We start from the raw sequence: 17963 nt of genomic DNA on the forward strand, positions 1-17963 counted from the left end.
ATGCTTCATATATCCAAAACTGCAAAATGAAATTAAAGGTAAATATTAAATATATACAACATTAAACTAAACAAAAAAATAAAAATTTAGTAAAAATCAAATACCAGAAAAGTAAAAGGATATCCATGTAGCGAATATTTACACTCCTTTTGTTGAGCTTGTTGCATTCTTAGTATTCTTTCAAAGTATGATCGTTGCAATGAGTTCAACAAAATAAAATATGTCTTTTGACCCCATGGACACAAAAGAGAATTGTCAAGCTGCTAACTATACCCAACATTCTATAATCAATATGTCTTTCAGTGTGTTTGAGAACACATGCTATCAACATAACCAATCTAAGTTTGAATTTATCTTCTCGATCTTCACATGAATTGAAGGCATCATGGAGCATTCTCATAGAAATCATTTTCACACCATTAAAATACTGGTTTCTAAGTCGAGGATTACTAGAGTCAAGATTAACAGATGTTTCGTGACAAAGTAATCCAGTGATTAAACATAATTCTTGCATTCCAAAACGAGCAAGATAGTCATCAAATCTTACCCACACTTCGTTGTTTTTACCAGAATTGACAATCCTCATTACAAATTCATGTATTAACTTGCTACTAAATTGTTGCTCTTCGTCTCTATACATAAATTCATATAGAAATCCATGAAAATTACTGCACATTAATAATACTTGTTCGTCTGCTTGTAACAATTCTATCAAATCTATAACATATTGATGATTTGGATATTGACAAACAGTAGTACAAAACCATTGGTCTTAAGACAACACATAATCTAGAGACATCTACATGAAATAACAAAACTTATTTACAAACTAATATTTGGATTACAAATAAAAATTAAAACATGTCTTACACAAATATTTTTCTCTTTATCCATATAACTAATATAAAACAATTTCCCTCAACATATATAATTCTAGATAATCACATGAAATTTGGAAGGAATGGTTGATTTTAAAGAGAAATATGTTTTGGGTTGATGACAAAGACATTGAGGAGTATGCATATTTTGGTGATATGGTATCATTTAACATAATATATTTCACGAACAAATTTAAAATTTTGTTGGTCCTCTTTATTGAAGTGAACCAACCCTGAAGTCTGAAGTCTTTCTTTGACAAATATATCCACAGATTAGAAACCCTGAAGTCTTTCTTTGACAAATATATCCATAGATTAAAAAATCTTTCTTCTACACCATGTTAACAAAAAAAAAATCTCAAAAATCTGTTGAAAATAAATTTTTCACGTTCACAGAAAACAAATTAACTACAAAAAAAAATAAAGAAAAAATCCTAAAAACTAAACAATTACCTTGTAATTTGTTTTCCTCAGATTTTGGGATGAAATATAAAGAATGCAATTGTGAAAGAAAACTAAACTTTACTAAAGAAAGTAAAAAAAATGAAACAAAAGAAAGAATGACATCTTTTTGTTTTTTCCTCTTTCATTTACTTGAAACTTCTTCTTTTCATAAGTTTCACGTGGATTTCTTGACTTTGCCATCATATGAAACAAAAAATTTGCTTGCAATTTTATAAATCATTATTATTTCATTTATTTTTTACCAACCAAAAGATTTGTTGTTATCTAAAGAATATTTAAAAAAAATTAATAGTAACTAATTCTAATTAATAATTTATAAAAAAAATTGTTGGATGTGCGTGCGGAGTGTCAATGTGCTGAGTGACAGTGTCTACGGACACTTCGCACGTTCCGCACAGAGTTTTTTTTTTTTTTTTTTGGAGAACACTCCACACCTATATAAATAGATGACAAGTTCAAAGAAGGTGATATTGATAATGACATACCATCCAACTTCATATATATATAATATTTTTTTATGTTGAAAAATAAAAATCTAATTATTTTTTTTGAAATTCAGTTTGGTAAGTGAATTTACGGTGTTTTGCATTTCAGTATTTGTAAGTGCAAAAATCTGTATATAGCCTGAAAATAGGTAAGGTGAAAATACAGTAAATTGTTTGCAAATAAGGTAGATTGCAAATACGGTAAATAGTAAATAGTAAGATACAAATATGGTAAGTTGTTTGCAAATACTGTGGCAGCATTTACAAATTCTTCACATTACAAATTCATTACATTTACAATAAAAAAACTAATCAGAAACTACGGGGATGTAGAAAATATTGATTATAACAAATATCTACTGTAATCTTTCTTCTATATATACTCATCAAGTGTGCTTCAACTGTTTCTAAAGGATAGTTTAAAACAAAGCATTCTATGTATTTGAATAAAAATACTGGAGAATTTGCCATGTATCAAAGAATTATTTTCTGTTAGGCAAAATAATTAGTAGAAGGGTAAAATCATAAATCAGGAAAGAATAAATATTGTCAATTTAAATACATTAAATATATACCTGTTATTTGCGCAAGGTAGGTAAAATATAATTTCTAAATTGAGCCTTTTAATTCTATGCTTGCTTAAATCTGGTCTCCTAGAAGAAAAATTGCTAGAATTCAATGAAATTTAAATTATTTCAACTAATGACTTTATTTGTTCCCTGATTTCTTCTGGTGTATGAGACTCCTCAATACAATCGTATATTTAAACTTTCCATTCCAGAAAATTAACAAGATAGAGATACCAGTTTTTTCCCAAATATTAATACAGAATTAATAAATAATTGCAAGCTATCCATGAACGCCCAGCCACCGGCAAATCACCATTCATGTATTGCTGCAAAGTCACAGTTAATAAATCATTTTGAGAATGGCTAAAACATTCTGCCATTACATTATGTTGCCACATCAATGGGCAGGACATTCATGTTCAAATTTGAAATCCAGAATTGCATATTCTTTGAAAACGGGACTGCAACCTTCATTGATCAACTCTCTCAATAACTTTAATTCCATTTCTATATGCTAATACACTAAATAGAAATAAAGTAGATAAGTTTAGCATAATAAAATTAATTGAGCCAGAGTTATAAACTTCACTAACCGCAGTATTGATATCTTTGATTGCATCCATTATAGGTTTTATTGTATCTCTTCCATATAAGTTGTCACCTCCTACGATCTTTCAATATGCACTATATATATATATATATACACACACACACACACACACTAATATTGTAGTTTAAATTAATGCTAAATCAATGTAATACAATTAATAAAATATAATCAAATTTCTTACCTAGATGAATTCCGCGTTACCCAGTCTCTTATTGTTCTATATCTTTCCATGAGATAGTCTTTTAACAGATAACCTGAATACTTTATTTTCTTTATTTTCTTTATTTTCTGGATGTTCCCACCTGTTGAATTTGTTGAAATAGTATTTTCTGGCCACTACTAGAACCAGGAACATCCTGCAGCTATGAACAAGCAATAACTTCCAGTTTTGATTCCAAATCATCTAATCGATTCATCACGTTTTCATTTTTGTCATCAATGTACGTTGTCATTGAAGCAAAATTACTGTCCATATAAGACTACATGGAAGCAAAATTGTTCTTCATATAAGACTGCATTCCCAGATATTGTTGCTCATACCATTTTCGTTGTTGTTGAAACATTCCTTGATACTGCTGTTCATGTCATTTCTGTTGTTGTTGAAACATTTCTTTCTGTTGATCAAGAAATGCTTGATAACGAGCATCTTGTTCTTTTGTTTCTTGAGCAGTATGATAGGAATGCATGCCAGATTGGAAACCCAAACGTTCGTGTTGATTTTCGTACCATTCTGATGTTGTTCAAACACTTGTCTCTGATTTTGAAGAGTTTCTGCTTCCTGTCTTCTTGATTCATAAACTATGTTTGTCTTCAGATTATGACACAAGCCAGACATATCTGACACTACATGCTGCCTATACATACTGAACATTTCTTCCATTTCTTTTCTTCTTACATAGTTGAAATCAAGAGAAGAACAACCAGACTCCTGAAGTCCAATTGAAATCTGCGCTGTTGAACTACCAGCAACACCTGTTTGTTGCTCGTCCATACGATGTGGAATTAATTGCTCGTCCATATGTTGTGGAATGTATTGATGTGCATTCTCAAATTCTCTACCAACGATGCTCTCTAAAATAATATGTTGGTTATCAGTTGGTAATGATAAAGTCACATACCAAACTTTGTCCAATTCTTCTTCAGTGGGTGCAAACACTACAAGTACTTTAATCTACAAATATAAAAAAAAAAAATTATAATACTTTCTTCTCCCACTATTAAATAATTAGATAATTGATAGTTAAATGTATATATAAAATTATCGTACCTCTTAGGTAGTGAAAAATTGCTTTACTTTTCCGTCACTTAATATTTTTTTTTGGCTTCCACTTATGCTTTCTTGGAGCCTGTAATGTCTTATACATACGTTGTCCAAATTTGTCTCCAGTTCGAGGAAATGCTTCGTATATCCAAAACTACAACAGAGAATTCAAAATCAATATTAAATACGTATAAAATCAAAATATAGAGTAAATAAATTAAAAAAAATTCTCTGAAAGGCAAGGGGATATCCACGTAGTATATATTTACATTCATTTTGGCCAGACTGTTGCATTCTTTGTATTCTTTTAATATGTAATTGTTGCAACGACTTCAAGAAAACAAAGTATGTCTTATGGCCCCAAGGATACAACAAAAAATCGTTTAGCTGCTCAACCATGCCTAAAGTTCTGTAATCAATATATCTTTCCGTTGGTGTCAAAACACATTCTACCAACATCACAAATCCCAATTTTAATTTATCCTCTGGATCTTCACACAATTGGAATGCGTTGTAAAACGTTCTCATGTTAATTCTTTTTTTTTTTTTTGCTTTCAAAATATTGATCTTTAAGTTGAGAATTGTTGGGATCAAGATAACGAGCAAAATGATCGTCCAACCTCACTCACATCTCATTCTTTTTACCATAGTCAACAAATCTCATTATAAATTCATGTACTAGTTTATTGCTGAATTGTTGCACTTCATCTCTATACATAAATCCATAAAAAAATCCATAAAAACTGCTATCGCTAGAGATTAAAAGTGATTGCTCATTTGCTTGAAGCAATTTTATACAATCTTTTATATATTGGTAATTAGGGTATTGAGTGATAGTACCAGAAAACCATTAGTTTGGTGACAATATATAATTTAGAGACATATGCACAAATAATAGAAATGAAAAATGTCATAACATAAACCAACATATCTTCGTGATTTCATATAAGTATATATCGTATATATCATGTAAGCTGGAAAAAAAATTACTGTCAGTGCATATCAATCATTAGATTTAATATATATTTCTAATTCTGAGATTTTGTTTCCAATTTATATAAAAAATATTATAATTTAACTTTAAAAAAAGAAACAAAAAAAAGAGTAACTTTCGAGTGTGAGGAGTCCAAATTGGTGCAGGGAGTCCACACATAGTCGTTTGGGGTCCCCGCACAGTCATGCGAGGATAGTGCGGGGAGTCCCCGCACAATCGTGCAAATTGGTGCGGGGAGTCCCTGCACGAAAGCAGTACGGGGACTCCCCGAAAGTGATGTGGGGACTTCCCACACCACCGCATGCGGGCACTCCACACATTTTTCTGCGAAGTCCTACACTGCAGCTATCTCCCCCACTTACTTTCCCCACCACAAACTTCATTTTCGACACAAACTTCACCTTTTTTCCACAAATATCAAAGATTAAAAATAGTAAATTATTCATATAAATAACATTATTCATAAAAATCGATTTACCTTAGAATTTGTTGCTTAATTTCAGACTGTAATTAGTTTGAGATTTGAGATGAATGAATTGAAGATGCAGATGAAAAATAAGTTATGAATTTGAGGTAAAGAAATGAAGTAGGTTGGTGAAATAGTTGCTAACATTAATTACATTAGGCATTTGACATTCTGCAAGATTCTTTCTTTTTTTGACATTTATCTTTTGCCTGGAAGAAAGAGACATATTTGTTTTCATCCTCTATCACAAGTGCAATGTCTCACACTCAAATTTGACTATCTCAACCACAAGAATCCACATTCCCACTTACTTTCAAGCCAAACACATTTCTAATATTTAGAATTATTTAAATGAAATATCTTTAGGATAGTGATGGCAGACGCCCCGCCTCTCCCGCCTCGCCCTGCCCCGCACCCCGCCCTGCCTTCGATGGGGCGGGGCGGGGCAATTTTCTTGCCCCGTTTCTTTCCCCATTTAATTTTTTTAAAATTTCGAGTTTAATAAAATACGGATAACATTCAAGTTGAACTTTTAATAAAGAATGCCCTTACTTTAGGTAAATTTAAGTTTTTGTTTTGGGATAAAATTATTTATAGTGTAAAATGATTTTTAGAGAATGTGTGAATAAAAAGTATGAAAAAAATTATAGGTCTGCATATAAATTATGTTATTAAAAAAATTGTGATAGAAAATAAGTTTAAATTAAAAGCGATTTTGAAATATGTTGTATAGATAAACTCTTAAAAAAAAATCACGTGACGGGGCATCCCCGCCCCGCGCCCCACACCCGGCGACAGGGCGACCATTTATGCCCCGCTCGAGGCTAGGTTAGCCGAAAGCTAGTTATCGGTTCAAGATCGTAAGGTGCCCGGCACCAGAGCGGGGTGGGACGGGGTAAATTGCCATCACTACTTTAGGAAAGTCTTTAAATATGAGATAGTCTCTATAATAAAGAGTCAATCTTTAAAATTATCATCCAAAACACTCTTTCAATTAACATTTTAATTTAGAAAATTGGAGCCAAACTCACTCTCTCAGTAAGTAATTAAATGCATTTAAAATATTTTCAATTTTCAATGTAAGAAAATAATAAAATAATCTAAAGAAAAGTTGGTTAAAACAAAGGAAAAAGAAAATTAAATTATTCTTTTCTATAGGAAAATTATAAATTATCTTTTACTTATATTTACACAATTTTAAATCTAATTTTTACTAACTGTCAGAGAAGATTTATGCCAAAAAATTTAATTCAAACTTCAAAAGCATAATCAGTCAAAAAATTTAAGATTTCTACATCACGTTAATAAAGACACATTAAATACAATAATCGTGCAACGCACGTGACATTGACTAATAAAAAAAAAAAAAAAGCACACGATTTAAGCCAAATTCCTCGAATTTCCCAATTAACATATCTCATATTACACACGTGGCATGCCAATAAAGATAAACGAATGAGTGATCCTAGACAACCTTAATAGTCTCACACACGCGCTCTGTCTCTCTCGATCTCGACCAATCGGAGCTCTTGTTCTATTGCTCCACTATTTTTTATATCAAAGTCCACCTTTCATTTCACGCACGTTTTCAATTGAAAGCGGATCGCGTCATTTTCTCTTGAACAATTCTTCTTGGACGGGGCAGGCACCCGGCCAATAGCAATTAGCAAGGCCCTTTTCTCTTTCTATCTGCATATGCGACCTAATACATTTTCCAGATCGGAATTGCGCTACAGTATCTCTTGCAAGTCTTTCAGGAATCCTTCTGTTAGTTTTTCAGGTTAAATTCTCTTTCTTTTGTGGGTTTAAATATGGGCTCTGTATCATATTTGCATATAATTTCTCCTTTTTTCCCCTCAATTTATCACTGAGTTTAATGGATGCGAATTGTGGCCTTTGATCATTATTGAATCTGAATATCATTATTCAAAAAAAGGTTTCATTTTTTATCATTTGGGATTTGGGGTTGAGGGGTGGGGTGACAATAATTGAGTTTGACCAATGTGATTCATATGTAGATGGGGAGTGGAGGTGGGGACAATAATCATGTTTGTTGAAATCCATATATACCAGCTTAATTTTTACTAAGTGGATGGGAAGTTGTATAATATTATCAGTCAAGTGAGGCTGCTCAATGATTATATGTCAAAGAGCATTGTTGATGATCAATATCTTTGATTTCTTTTTCACATGCTTTTGAAATTTATATACGAGAAATAGGGTATGACTTCAAGTTGCGTGAAATTTTCCCAATAAAATTTTCATTCTTTCTGCTTCTAAATTTACATGTTCAACTTTGATCATGCTAATGTTATGTGACAAAGATATTTTGTTGGATCGAGGCTACTTAATTTTAAATTACATTATTGGCCATTAATCAAGTAAAAGTTAGTAGCTTTATTGATTGTTTATGATTTGTTACCTGTCTATTACTGTCAGTAACTTTTTGATTTGTTTGCTGTCCGAATAAAGCTTTAGGATTTCTTTACTAGTTCCCTTTTCTAGAGAATCAATTTTTAGTATTTACTCATGAAAACTTTGACGATTACTTTGTTTTGTTGAGAATAGATTAGTCTTGAATACCCTAATTTCTTAAAATTTGTTGTTACAAAGGTAGACTTGGAGTTAGTAATGGCAAGTTCAGATCTTGATTCTGAAATATTTGTGAAGCAGTTTTACATCCCTGATTATATATTTGTGCCGAACTCCACGGCCAATTGTCCGCCTAATATACCTGAATGCCCTGTTCTGGTATTCATCAATTCTAAAAGTGGTGGTCAATTAGGCGGAGATCTTCTAATCACTTACCGTTCAATACTGAACAAAAACCAGGTGAAGTCGGCATTCCTTTTGCTTTATCTTGTGTAATTATATGGATTCCAAGTTAATTGTCCCATCTGGTTCTGCAAGGTATTTTACTCTAGAAAGCTATTGATCGTCAATAATGTGTAGACCTGTGCACTGATCTTAATGAATTTCAGGTTTTTGATTTAGGAGAAGAAGCTCCTGATAATGTGTTACGTAAGCTTTATCTCAATCTGGAAACGCTCAAGGTTAATGGGGATAAACTGGCTACTGAACTCGAGGAGAACTTGAAAATAATTGTAAGTTGAGTTACAAGGAATGCGTGGTCTTGCCCTCTTCCCTTTTATTTTTTAGAACTTGCATAGTTATACCATTTGATATCCTTCACATTTGCTATTTCTCATATAACATTTGATAGACGTAATTTATAGGTTGCAGGTGGAGATGGCACGGCTGGCTGGCTTCTTGGGGTCGTTTCTGATCTCAAATTGTCTCAGCCCCCACCTATTGCTACAGTGCCTCTTGGAACTGGAAATAATCTTCCCTTTGCATTTGGCTGGGTATACAAATTCTGTTTTTTGTCTATTGGCCCCAGATGATGCATTTAATACATATTTTTCATCTTTTTAGTGATATTTCGTGGTAACTATACTTTGCAAATGAAATGTTTTCTATTAATATGCAGTATGACTATCATCTATTAGCTTGCTTATAGTATAACAGTTAACAGATTTGCACAAAATTTGTTTGAACTAATACATATTTGCCTAATCAATGAACTAACCATCTATTGGTCGAAATTTCCTCAGAACTAGCAGTTTCACTCGATCCTTTGTGCATTAACTTTAGGATTTCCTGGTTTATGATTTTTCTTGTGCATGAACCATTCACCGTCTTTGTCTTACTTTGTCAATTGCAGGGAAAGAAAAATCCAGGAACTGATCTTAATTCTGTTCTCTCATTTTTGGATAAAGTACAGAAAGCAAAAGAAATGAAGATAGATAGGTACTGTTACCGATGTTATTTTAGTCCCACGTTATGTGACTAGTTTTTTTTGTGAGCTCCCCTATTAATAATTGCTTCACCAGACAATTCATTGTTATCTTAGAAAACATTTTGGCAGTTGTAAGGTTGTGATTTAGAATGTAACAAGAACGAATTATAGAGAGAGAGAACAAGAAAATGGGAGGAAAATATATGATTCTGATTCACAAATAATAAATTTGTGTTCAAAATGAAAAGCTTAAGTCCTCTTCTATAGAACATAGTCTTGAACCTCAAAAGAACTTCTAATCCATAACAATGAACAAAATAAAATACATATCTGAACAAAGCAATATAAAATCTATATGATAAAATGGTAAAATCTAATCTAAATGAAAGTCTATATTTTCTACATGCTCGTCTTGAGTAGACTTTTAGTTGTTTCAATAAGGTTGATAGTCATCTCTGTAGCACGACACTTCAATTAGGGTAGTGTTTCTGTGTCGGAATGTGTCAACACCGACACTCCTCAATGACTCTGTCATAAGTATTTTTCTTTTCTTTTTTTTTTTTTAATTGAAAATGTTATATATTTTAAACTTCAAGTTATTAGCAAATAACAAATAGGTACTATATTTAAAAAATTTCAAAAAAAAAAATTTTTAAAATAAAAATAAAATAAAAATTAATAACAAGTATAAAACTAAATTTATATTATATAAATAAAGAATTTAATCAATATGTCAGTGACATATCGTGTCGGTACTTTTTTGAAAAATTGCGTATTAGTGTATCCTGCACGTATCGTGTCAGATACACGTATATGTATTGGTGCATCATAGATAGTCATGAATACACTATATCAGGTCTGGGTTATAGAATGTGACATAGCCTAGTGGTTTCCTTCCTAATGTTAGTATGGGAAAGTGCCTCATAAAACTCTTCGGATTATATTGGAAAATCTCTTTGAAATAAAGTACTAATTGAAAACATGATCAACCCTTGGTTTCCATCGTTTTCAATTCCTTTTGCCCTACTTAGTTGTGATCGATATATTTATTGGGCTCATGTGCTAAAGAAAATCAATACATTATTGTGTTTATTCTTTGTATTTTCTGCAACATTAAGGCATCTAGCATTCAAAGTTCTCATGTCGTTTGACGTCACTCAAAACTCCATGAATCACGCCCACTATTCTTATCACCATTATATATTTATATCTTCGTAGTGTCTTCCCTATTTACCCAATAAAATCTTAACACTAATGAACTAGTAAAATGATCACAGTCTCTTTGCATCATTTATTAGATTTTTATCTATATTTAATTATGAATACATATATAAACACATGATAGAATTTGTTTTTTTCACAAAGCACAATAACAGGTTTGATGTAAAAATTGAAATTGTAAATATATTACCTCATTTGTTGCCAACTAGTTAAATTTTCTTTAGTCATGAGAGGGTTCATTTGTTACTTTAGCCATTCAGCTACTTGCTATATAATACTTCTCCTCATGGATGGTTCTTGAAGAATGATGAAATGTCAATTAAGAGTACTGCACTGTATTACTTACTGCATAGAGCTCTTCAATTCTTGAGTGCAAACTTTTTGTTATAATCCAGCTGGCACATTCTCATGAGGATGAAAGTGCCAAAAGACGGTTCTTGTGATCCAATTGCCCCAGTGGAGTTGCCCCATTCATTGCATGCATTTCATCGGGTATCTTCAACAGATGATCTCAATGTGGTAAGATGACGTTTTCCCCTCAGATTCATATATGTTTCCTTGCACACACGAACTTCCCTTAAATGTTATACTTTATATTTCATCTTAGGAAATTCTTCCTCTCTTCCTAGGGCCAAATTGATAGATGCTCTAAGTTTGAACATGGTGTTTCTTTACTCTTAATAAAATTTTATATAATTGAAAAGGATTCACACAATATATAGGCAAAAATTCTAACCTGTCCCCTTCCCCTGATGGAGCCCCCTCCTTTACAATTCAAAAACAACCAATCACAACTGAAACCACCCACGTCGGTTGTCGCTGATGACGGCCTTAAGGTTCTCACTTGACGACCCTTACCAATCGGCCTCACGCTACAAAACGATAGTAATATCGGCCTTAAACCACATTTGCAGGCGACAGCCCTAGGTGGAAACCCTAGCATCATCGCCCGAGCTTATGCGATGACCACATACGCACCTTACAGGTTATATATGGAAGCTCCAGAAATCGGTAATCATGGAAGAACAAGAGAGTTACGGAGCAGTAAAAGAGAAATGCCCAGTAAACTCGATCCTGATTACTCACGTTCTGAACATTTTTCCTATTGACGTGCCAGTCCAATCCAACCGTTCATACATGTCTTTTCGCTGACAGAGAGATGGTGGCGTGGTGCACGTCGCTCCGATAGTGCGTGTAGCCCACGCGATGTCTTTGAATCATTAGAAATATCCTCCGCACGATCACAGATCATTCCTCTCGTCTGCTTTACCATTAGATGCATCGTTTGCACATTATCGGGGAAAAAGTTTGTAGGTGCGCTTAGTGTGATGGTGTTTAATTCCTGTTTCAGAATAGAGGTGAAAAAGTTCGCAATCTCTATTAATGATTCCGATACTGTTAAGTTGACGGAATGGGACTTGAAGATATCGAACGCAATCTTCATGAGGCAGTTTGATGCATTTTGGATGGTGAATATGGTGGATAAGTTGAGGGTGGCTAATAAGCAGGAAGACTTTGTCACGAGATTTAACGAGTCCTCTAGAGCTTTTTTGGCACAACTTTGTGCGAATAGTGGTGGTAGGTACTTAATGATAGCACAATATGGGGAGAGGTGTCGGAAGGGAGTTGTGATGGTGTCGAAAGGTGCAAATAGAGAGGGATGGACATTAGTTTCGCGGGCGTTTCAAGCAGTTGTAGACTCATTTGTCACTGGTGACAAGGCCAAACAACGAATGGTAGAGAAAAGAAATTGACAAGGGATGACTTATGCCAAAGTTAAGGCAAACTCACAGGCTTCACAGAATGTCGATTGATGGTTGCTACTGCGAAAGGAAGGGGTGGTTAATGTGATTAATCCTCAACAAACGGTGCATAAGGTGGTGGAAGCAAATGTAGGAGGTACACATGGTAGGTTTTGGAATATTATTGAAATAAGGGCACGTGTCTAGGCGTTGAAAACAGAATTGGATGAATTAATTAGGCTAGTGGGGAAGCGAGTCTGAAGTGGGCTCCAGGTTGATTTTTTGTCATAAGTGTGGGGTAGGAGTAGAGGAGTCTCCAACAATGGACAAGTAGTGAATTTGGTTCCTAAGGAGCTATTATCGAAATTGGCCCAAACTAAAGAAAAGCAGGTGATGATTGAGCCCATTTGTAAGTCTCATACGTAGATTGAAGCGGGGTATTTCGTAAATGATGATGGACTCGATGTAGTGGGGTTGGATAGGGATGATAACGACTCGGGGATTGAAGCAGATCGGGAGGTGGAAGGTTGGTCTAAGGAAAGGGAGCCGATTATGGCTAATCTAGAGGTAGTAACTCCTGGTGCAATGGACACAATTCAACCGGCAGAGGGATTAGTGTCAAATGAGAAGTAGATGGGACATGAACTGGCAGAGGATTCAATTTGGAAAGATGTGAAAGAGCACGATGCGACATGCTCGGCAAATATGGTGGTGAACACTTAGAATAGTAGGTATTCTAAGCCTCTACAAGAAAGGGAGTTAGGGTCTAAAAAAGTTCTGGTGGTGTTGGTTGGTGGCGATAAGAAGGGGAAAATAGACAGTGATGTAGTATTAATGGAGGAAGTCGAGGGACATATCCTTGATTCTTTGAATGTGATTGTAGATGGGCCCTCACCTTTGAATTGTGTTCTTCAAAAATTTCAGGATTTCAGCAAAATGGTTGGTGTGTCTTGTGATATATATGAAAGTAGACTCCTACAATTTGAGGAATGGGAGACTATTAAGGGATAGAGGATGAGCAGTAAATCAAGAAAAAAGGGTGACCGTGAACTTAAGTAGCTCAAATAGTCAGTAAATTATGACATTAAGGATGGAGAGTCAAAGAGAGGGCTACTGGGAAGGGATGAAGGAGTGTTGAAATGATCCCAAAAATATAAGTTAGAATGTGGGGGGCTTAACGAAAACGGGAAAAGGTTAGGTAGTCGAAATTTGATAAGGGATGGAGGGCGGACCTTGTTTGTTTACAAGAAACTAAGATGGAGTTTGTCTCGAGGGCTATGGTTAGCAATTTATGTGGGACTGCATGTAAGATATCGGTTTTTGGAAGAGGTGTGCTAGTCATATAGGATACTAGTGTGTTTGATATGGAGGAGATTAGTATAGGGTTATTCTCTATATCGCTTTCATATAGAAATATTGGGGATAGATTCCAGTGAATGTTTATAGGATTTTATGGTCCTACTTCTCATGAGAGTAGAGGGGACTTGTAGGGATGAGTTAGCCGGTATGATAGCTTGGTAGAATCTCCCAACGTGTATTGGGGGGTGATTTTAATTTGGTTCAATTTCCTACTGAGAGGTTTAGTGGTGGGAGACTAACAAGCTCTATGGAGGACTTTTCAAATTTTATTAGGAAAAATATGTTGATGGATTTGTCAATGATTGAAGGAGATTTTACTTGTTCATCTAATCGGAACCAACCTGTTCAATTTCGAATAGACCGGTTCTTGATCAATGGGAAGTGGGAGGCTAAGTACTCATATGTCACTCAGAGGAGATTAGAGAGGGTGTACACTAATCATTTCCCTATTTCATTATCTGGGAATATGAGGGGTAGTGTAAAAAAGCCATTTAGGTTTGAGAAGATATGGTTAAAAGTGAAAGGTTTTAGGGAGTATGTATAGACTTCGTGGGCCTCTTATGATTTCAGGGGGTTTCGCAGTTGTATGTTGGATAAAAAATTGAAAGCTTTGAAATGGGATTTAAAGAGGTAGAATGAAGAGGAGGTGGGATTCAAACATGGAGGAGTTAGATAGGAGAGATGAGAGTCAAAGGTTGGATGGGGAGGAGAGGATAGTTGGAGAAGTTGATGGAGATGTAGGAGATTGCCTAATGTCAGAAATCCAGGATCACATGGTTGAAAGAGGGGGACAAATGCACCAAGTTTTTCCATAGGGTCGCGAATTCTAACAGGTGCAACAATTCTATTACATTGTTGGAGGTAGATGGGGTTACTTATGAGGATCCATAGGATATTAGGAACCAAATGGTGAGATTATATCAAAATTTCTATCGGGAACAGCTTGAGTGAAGGCCAGAGTTGGATGGACTAGATTTTTCTACTATCACGGAGGAGGATGTCAGTTGGTCAGAGAGACGATTCAGGGAAAATGAAATGAGGGAGGTGGTTTTCATTATGAATGATAATAAGGCATCGGGACTAGACGACATCTCATTCGTATTTTATAAGGCTTGTTGGGAGGTAGTGCAACCTGACATTATAGACGTTTTTTCCTATTTTTTAGTGTGGTAGGTTCCTGGGAAGCTCTAATGCTACGTTTATTGTACTGATTCCTAAGAAATCGGGAGCAGCTGACATTAAGGATTTTTGCCCTATTAGCTTAGTCAATGGGGCGTACAAGATTATTGAGAAAGTTTTGGCGAATAAATCAAAGGAGGCATTGGAGAAAGTGGTGTCTAAGTTTCAAAATGATTTTGTGAAAGGAAGGCCAATCTTGGATTCTATGCTTATAGCGAATGAATGCGTTGACTCAAGATTGCGCTGGGTGTGCTGGGGATGTTATGTGAGCTAGATATTCAGAAGAATTATGATCATGTGAACTGGGGGTTCCTTTTGTATGTGCTCAGGCGATGTGGCTTTGGAAAAAAAGTGGTGTAAGTGGATTCAATTTTGTATCTCTATTGTCTCATTCTCAGTTTTGGTCAACTGCACCTCGAAGGGTTATTTTTGAAGCAGCAAAGGTTGGAGGCAAGGAGACCCTTTGTTTCCATTACTTTTTGTTATTGTTAATTTGACATTCAGTAGGATGCTTGAGAAAGCTGTGGGGGAAGGTTTGATAAGGGGCTTTACGATTGGTCACTTATAGGTTTCCCATTTACTATTTGCAGATGATACACTGATTCTATGCGATGCAGATAATGAGCAGTTCAAGAACTTGCATCGGTTGCTCCTATGCTTTGAACTGGTGTCAGGATTGAAGATAAATTTGGGGAAATCTAAGAATATTCCGATGGGAGAAGTTGCTAACGTGAATGATTTGGTCGATATATTGGGTTATAGAGTTGCATAGTTGCCTATGTCATACCTGTTCTCCTGTAAGGATGGGGGCCTTAGATTGAGGAGCCTTATTCTGTTTAAGAAGGTTTTATTGGGCAAGTGACTATGGCAATTTGGAGTGGAGAGAGCGAATTCTTGGAGAGAAATCATAGGAGCGAAGTATGGTATGATGGAGGGGAGTTGGAGCTCGGTTGATGGTCGTGAATCTTATAGGGTGAGTTTGTGGAGATATATCCCATGAGGATGAAGTGACTTTCGAGATAAATTGACTTATGTGGTTGGAAATGGTAATAATATTAGATTTTTGGATGATTGTTGGTTTGGAGATCAACCGCTAAAGTTGTGGTTTCCTTCTTTGCATAGCACTGCTTTGGAGCTTTTTGCTATGGTGCATGATGTACTAGCCATACACAATGAAAATTATAGCTGGAATATTTTTTTGAGAGGGGTTTACAGGATTGAGAATTGGATGATTACGTGCTATTTTTGACCTCCTTGCATGAGGCGCATAATTCGGGTAGGAGAGGTGATCATAGTAGTTGGGGGTTGGCATAGGATGATATTTTTTCAGTTCGCACTTATTTTAGATCCATATTGGGACATATGGAGAGTTCATTCCCCTAGAAGATGGTTTGATAATGTAAATTACCTCCATTGGTGGTTTTTTTATTGTGGATGGTTGTGAGAGGAGGCGTTAATGGTGGATAATCTTTGAAGAAATTTTTTTTTATGTTACCGAGTGTTGTTATATGTGTAAGAGGGATGTGGAGATGATTGACCACTTGTTCATTCATTGTGATGGTGTTTGGTAGTTGTGGAACGGTATTCTAGCTTCTCAACATTTGGATTGGGTGTTGTCTAAGCATATGGAAGACATGTTGTGGGCATGGAGGAGAAAACTTCGTGATAAGGATGGTAGGCTCATATGGAATCTTATTTCGGGATATATTGTACGGTGTGTGAAGAGAAAGGAACAGTCGTTGTTTTTGAAAAACAAACAAGAACAATAGAGTCGATCAGAGAATTGTTTTATCTGACTTTATATACTTAGTTTAATGCTGCAACTACGAATCATATAGAAGGGCTGCATAACTTCATATTGTTTCTTTCTTGTTTAAATTGCTCATGTATTATCCTTTTATTAATAAAATTATCTGATTACCTATCAAAAAAAATTTACATTTTGTAGTTGATGAAACTTCCAATAAATTATTTAGTTCTACTTTGTTGGTTCTTCAAGGTGAAAAGCAAAGGCACTAAGAGTTAGAATTTAGATCCTGCATTCTTTTTGAATGGTGCAGTTGATAACCTACTACAATTTATTTAAGAACCCTAGAAAAATCATGGAATGTGTTACAACTCTTAAGCATTTTGACTTCTGTTATCCACGTGCAGTTCCAACGGCGTAGGAAATACGTAAGTTCGGGAAGATTTTACTCATTTTAGTTGGGTTTGAAGATTTTTATTTATGAATGGCACCTTGAACAAGAAGATGAAGCCGCACCTAACATTTCTGACATGTATATACAATGCGGATGACGTGATTTCTCTAATTGCTTATGTTGTCTGAATGACTTGAAACTAGATCTTGACCAGAGAGAGATAATACTGTAAATAGGAATGTAATTATTCTTATTGACACTTATGGGTGTTGGTCATCAATGCTGCTAAATATATTAAAGCAATACTTTAATTTGAAAACTCAAACCCAATTCCTTTCTCAAGTCTTAGAAGAAATGCGTCTAACGGTTTATTATTTTTATTTTCGACTGTTCTGCAGGAAGGTACAGTCACATTCCGTGGAGGATTTTGGAATTACTTCAGCATGGGTGAGTCTGTAATTGCTTAATAGTAACCAATATAAAGCCTCAAATCATTATTTTTGTTGGTGAAATTTTTAACCATCTCAAATCTGTGATCGTGATTGAACTGCATACATCTTTCTGCATAATTTAACTGTTATGAATTTCGCAAAACCTTTGATCAAAGTAACAGAAGCCCTTTTGGATGATGTGCTCACAAAAATTTCAGTGAACTTTAAAGCTGATCTGAGCTGCACAGTCTTGTGTATAAAAAATTTACATCTCTCATCTGTTTCCATGATTGAATCAATTATGTAAAATATTCATCATTCTATTCCCCCCCCCCCCCCCCCCACCACCACCCCCCACCCAAC

The 17963-nt window shown here is 34.8% G+C and overlaps 1 protein-coding gene across 4 annotated transcripts in view; it reads left to right on the forward strand.

The window, feature by feature from the left end:
* Positions 1-7241: 7241 nt before the first annotated feature.
* Positions 7242-17963, forward strand: part of LOC111395389 (diacylglycerol kinase 5) — a 14370-nt gene continuing 3648 nt past the window's right edge. Inside the window, exons 1-7 of one of the 4 annotated variants that reach the window (XM_023021363.1) lie at positions 7242-7508; positions 8342-8560; positions 8710-8832; positions 8965-9093; positions 9453-9538; positions 11144-11267; positions 17568-17616. In XM_023021363.1, coding sequence (XP_022877131.1) covers positions 8360-8560; positions 8710-8832; positions 8965-9093; positions 9453-9538; positions 11144-11267; positions 17568-17616 — 712 coding nt within the window. In that variant the 5' untranslated portion in view covers positions 7242-7508; positions 8342-8359. Of the gene's footprint in view, positions 7509-8339; positions 8561-8709; positions 8833-8964; positions 9094-9452; positions 9539-11143; positions 11268-17567; positions 17617-17963 lie in introns of all 4 variants that reach the window. The other 3 variants (XM_023021362.1, XM_023021365.1, XM_023021364.1) reach the window with 3 other exon arrangements.

Source organism: Olea europaea, chromosome 6, assembly GCF_002742605.1.
Source record: "Olea europaea var. sylvestris chromosome 6, O_europaea_v1, whole genome shotgun sequence".
Lineage (NCBI taxonomy): Eukaryota > Viridiplantae > Streptophyta > Magnoliopsida > Lamiales > Oleaceae > Olea > Olea europaea.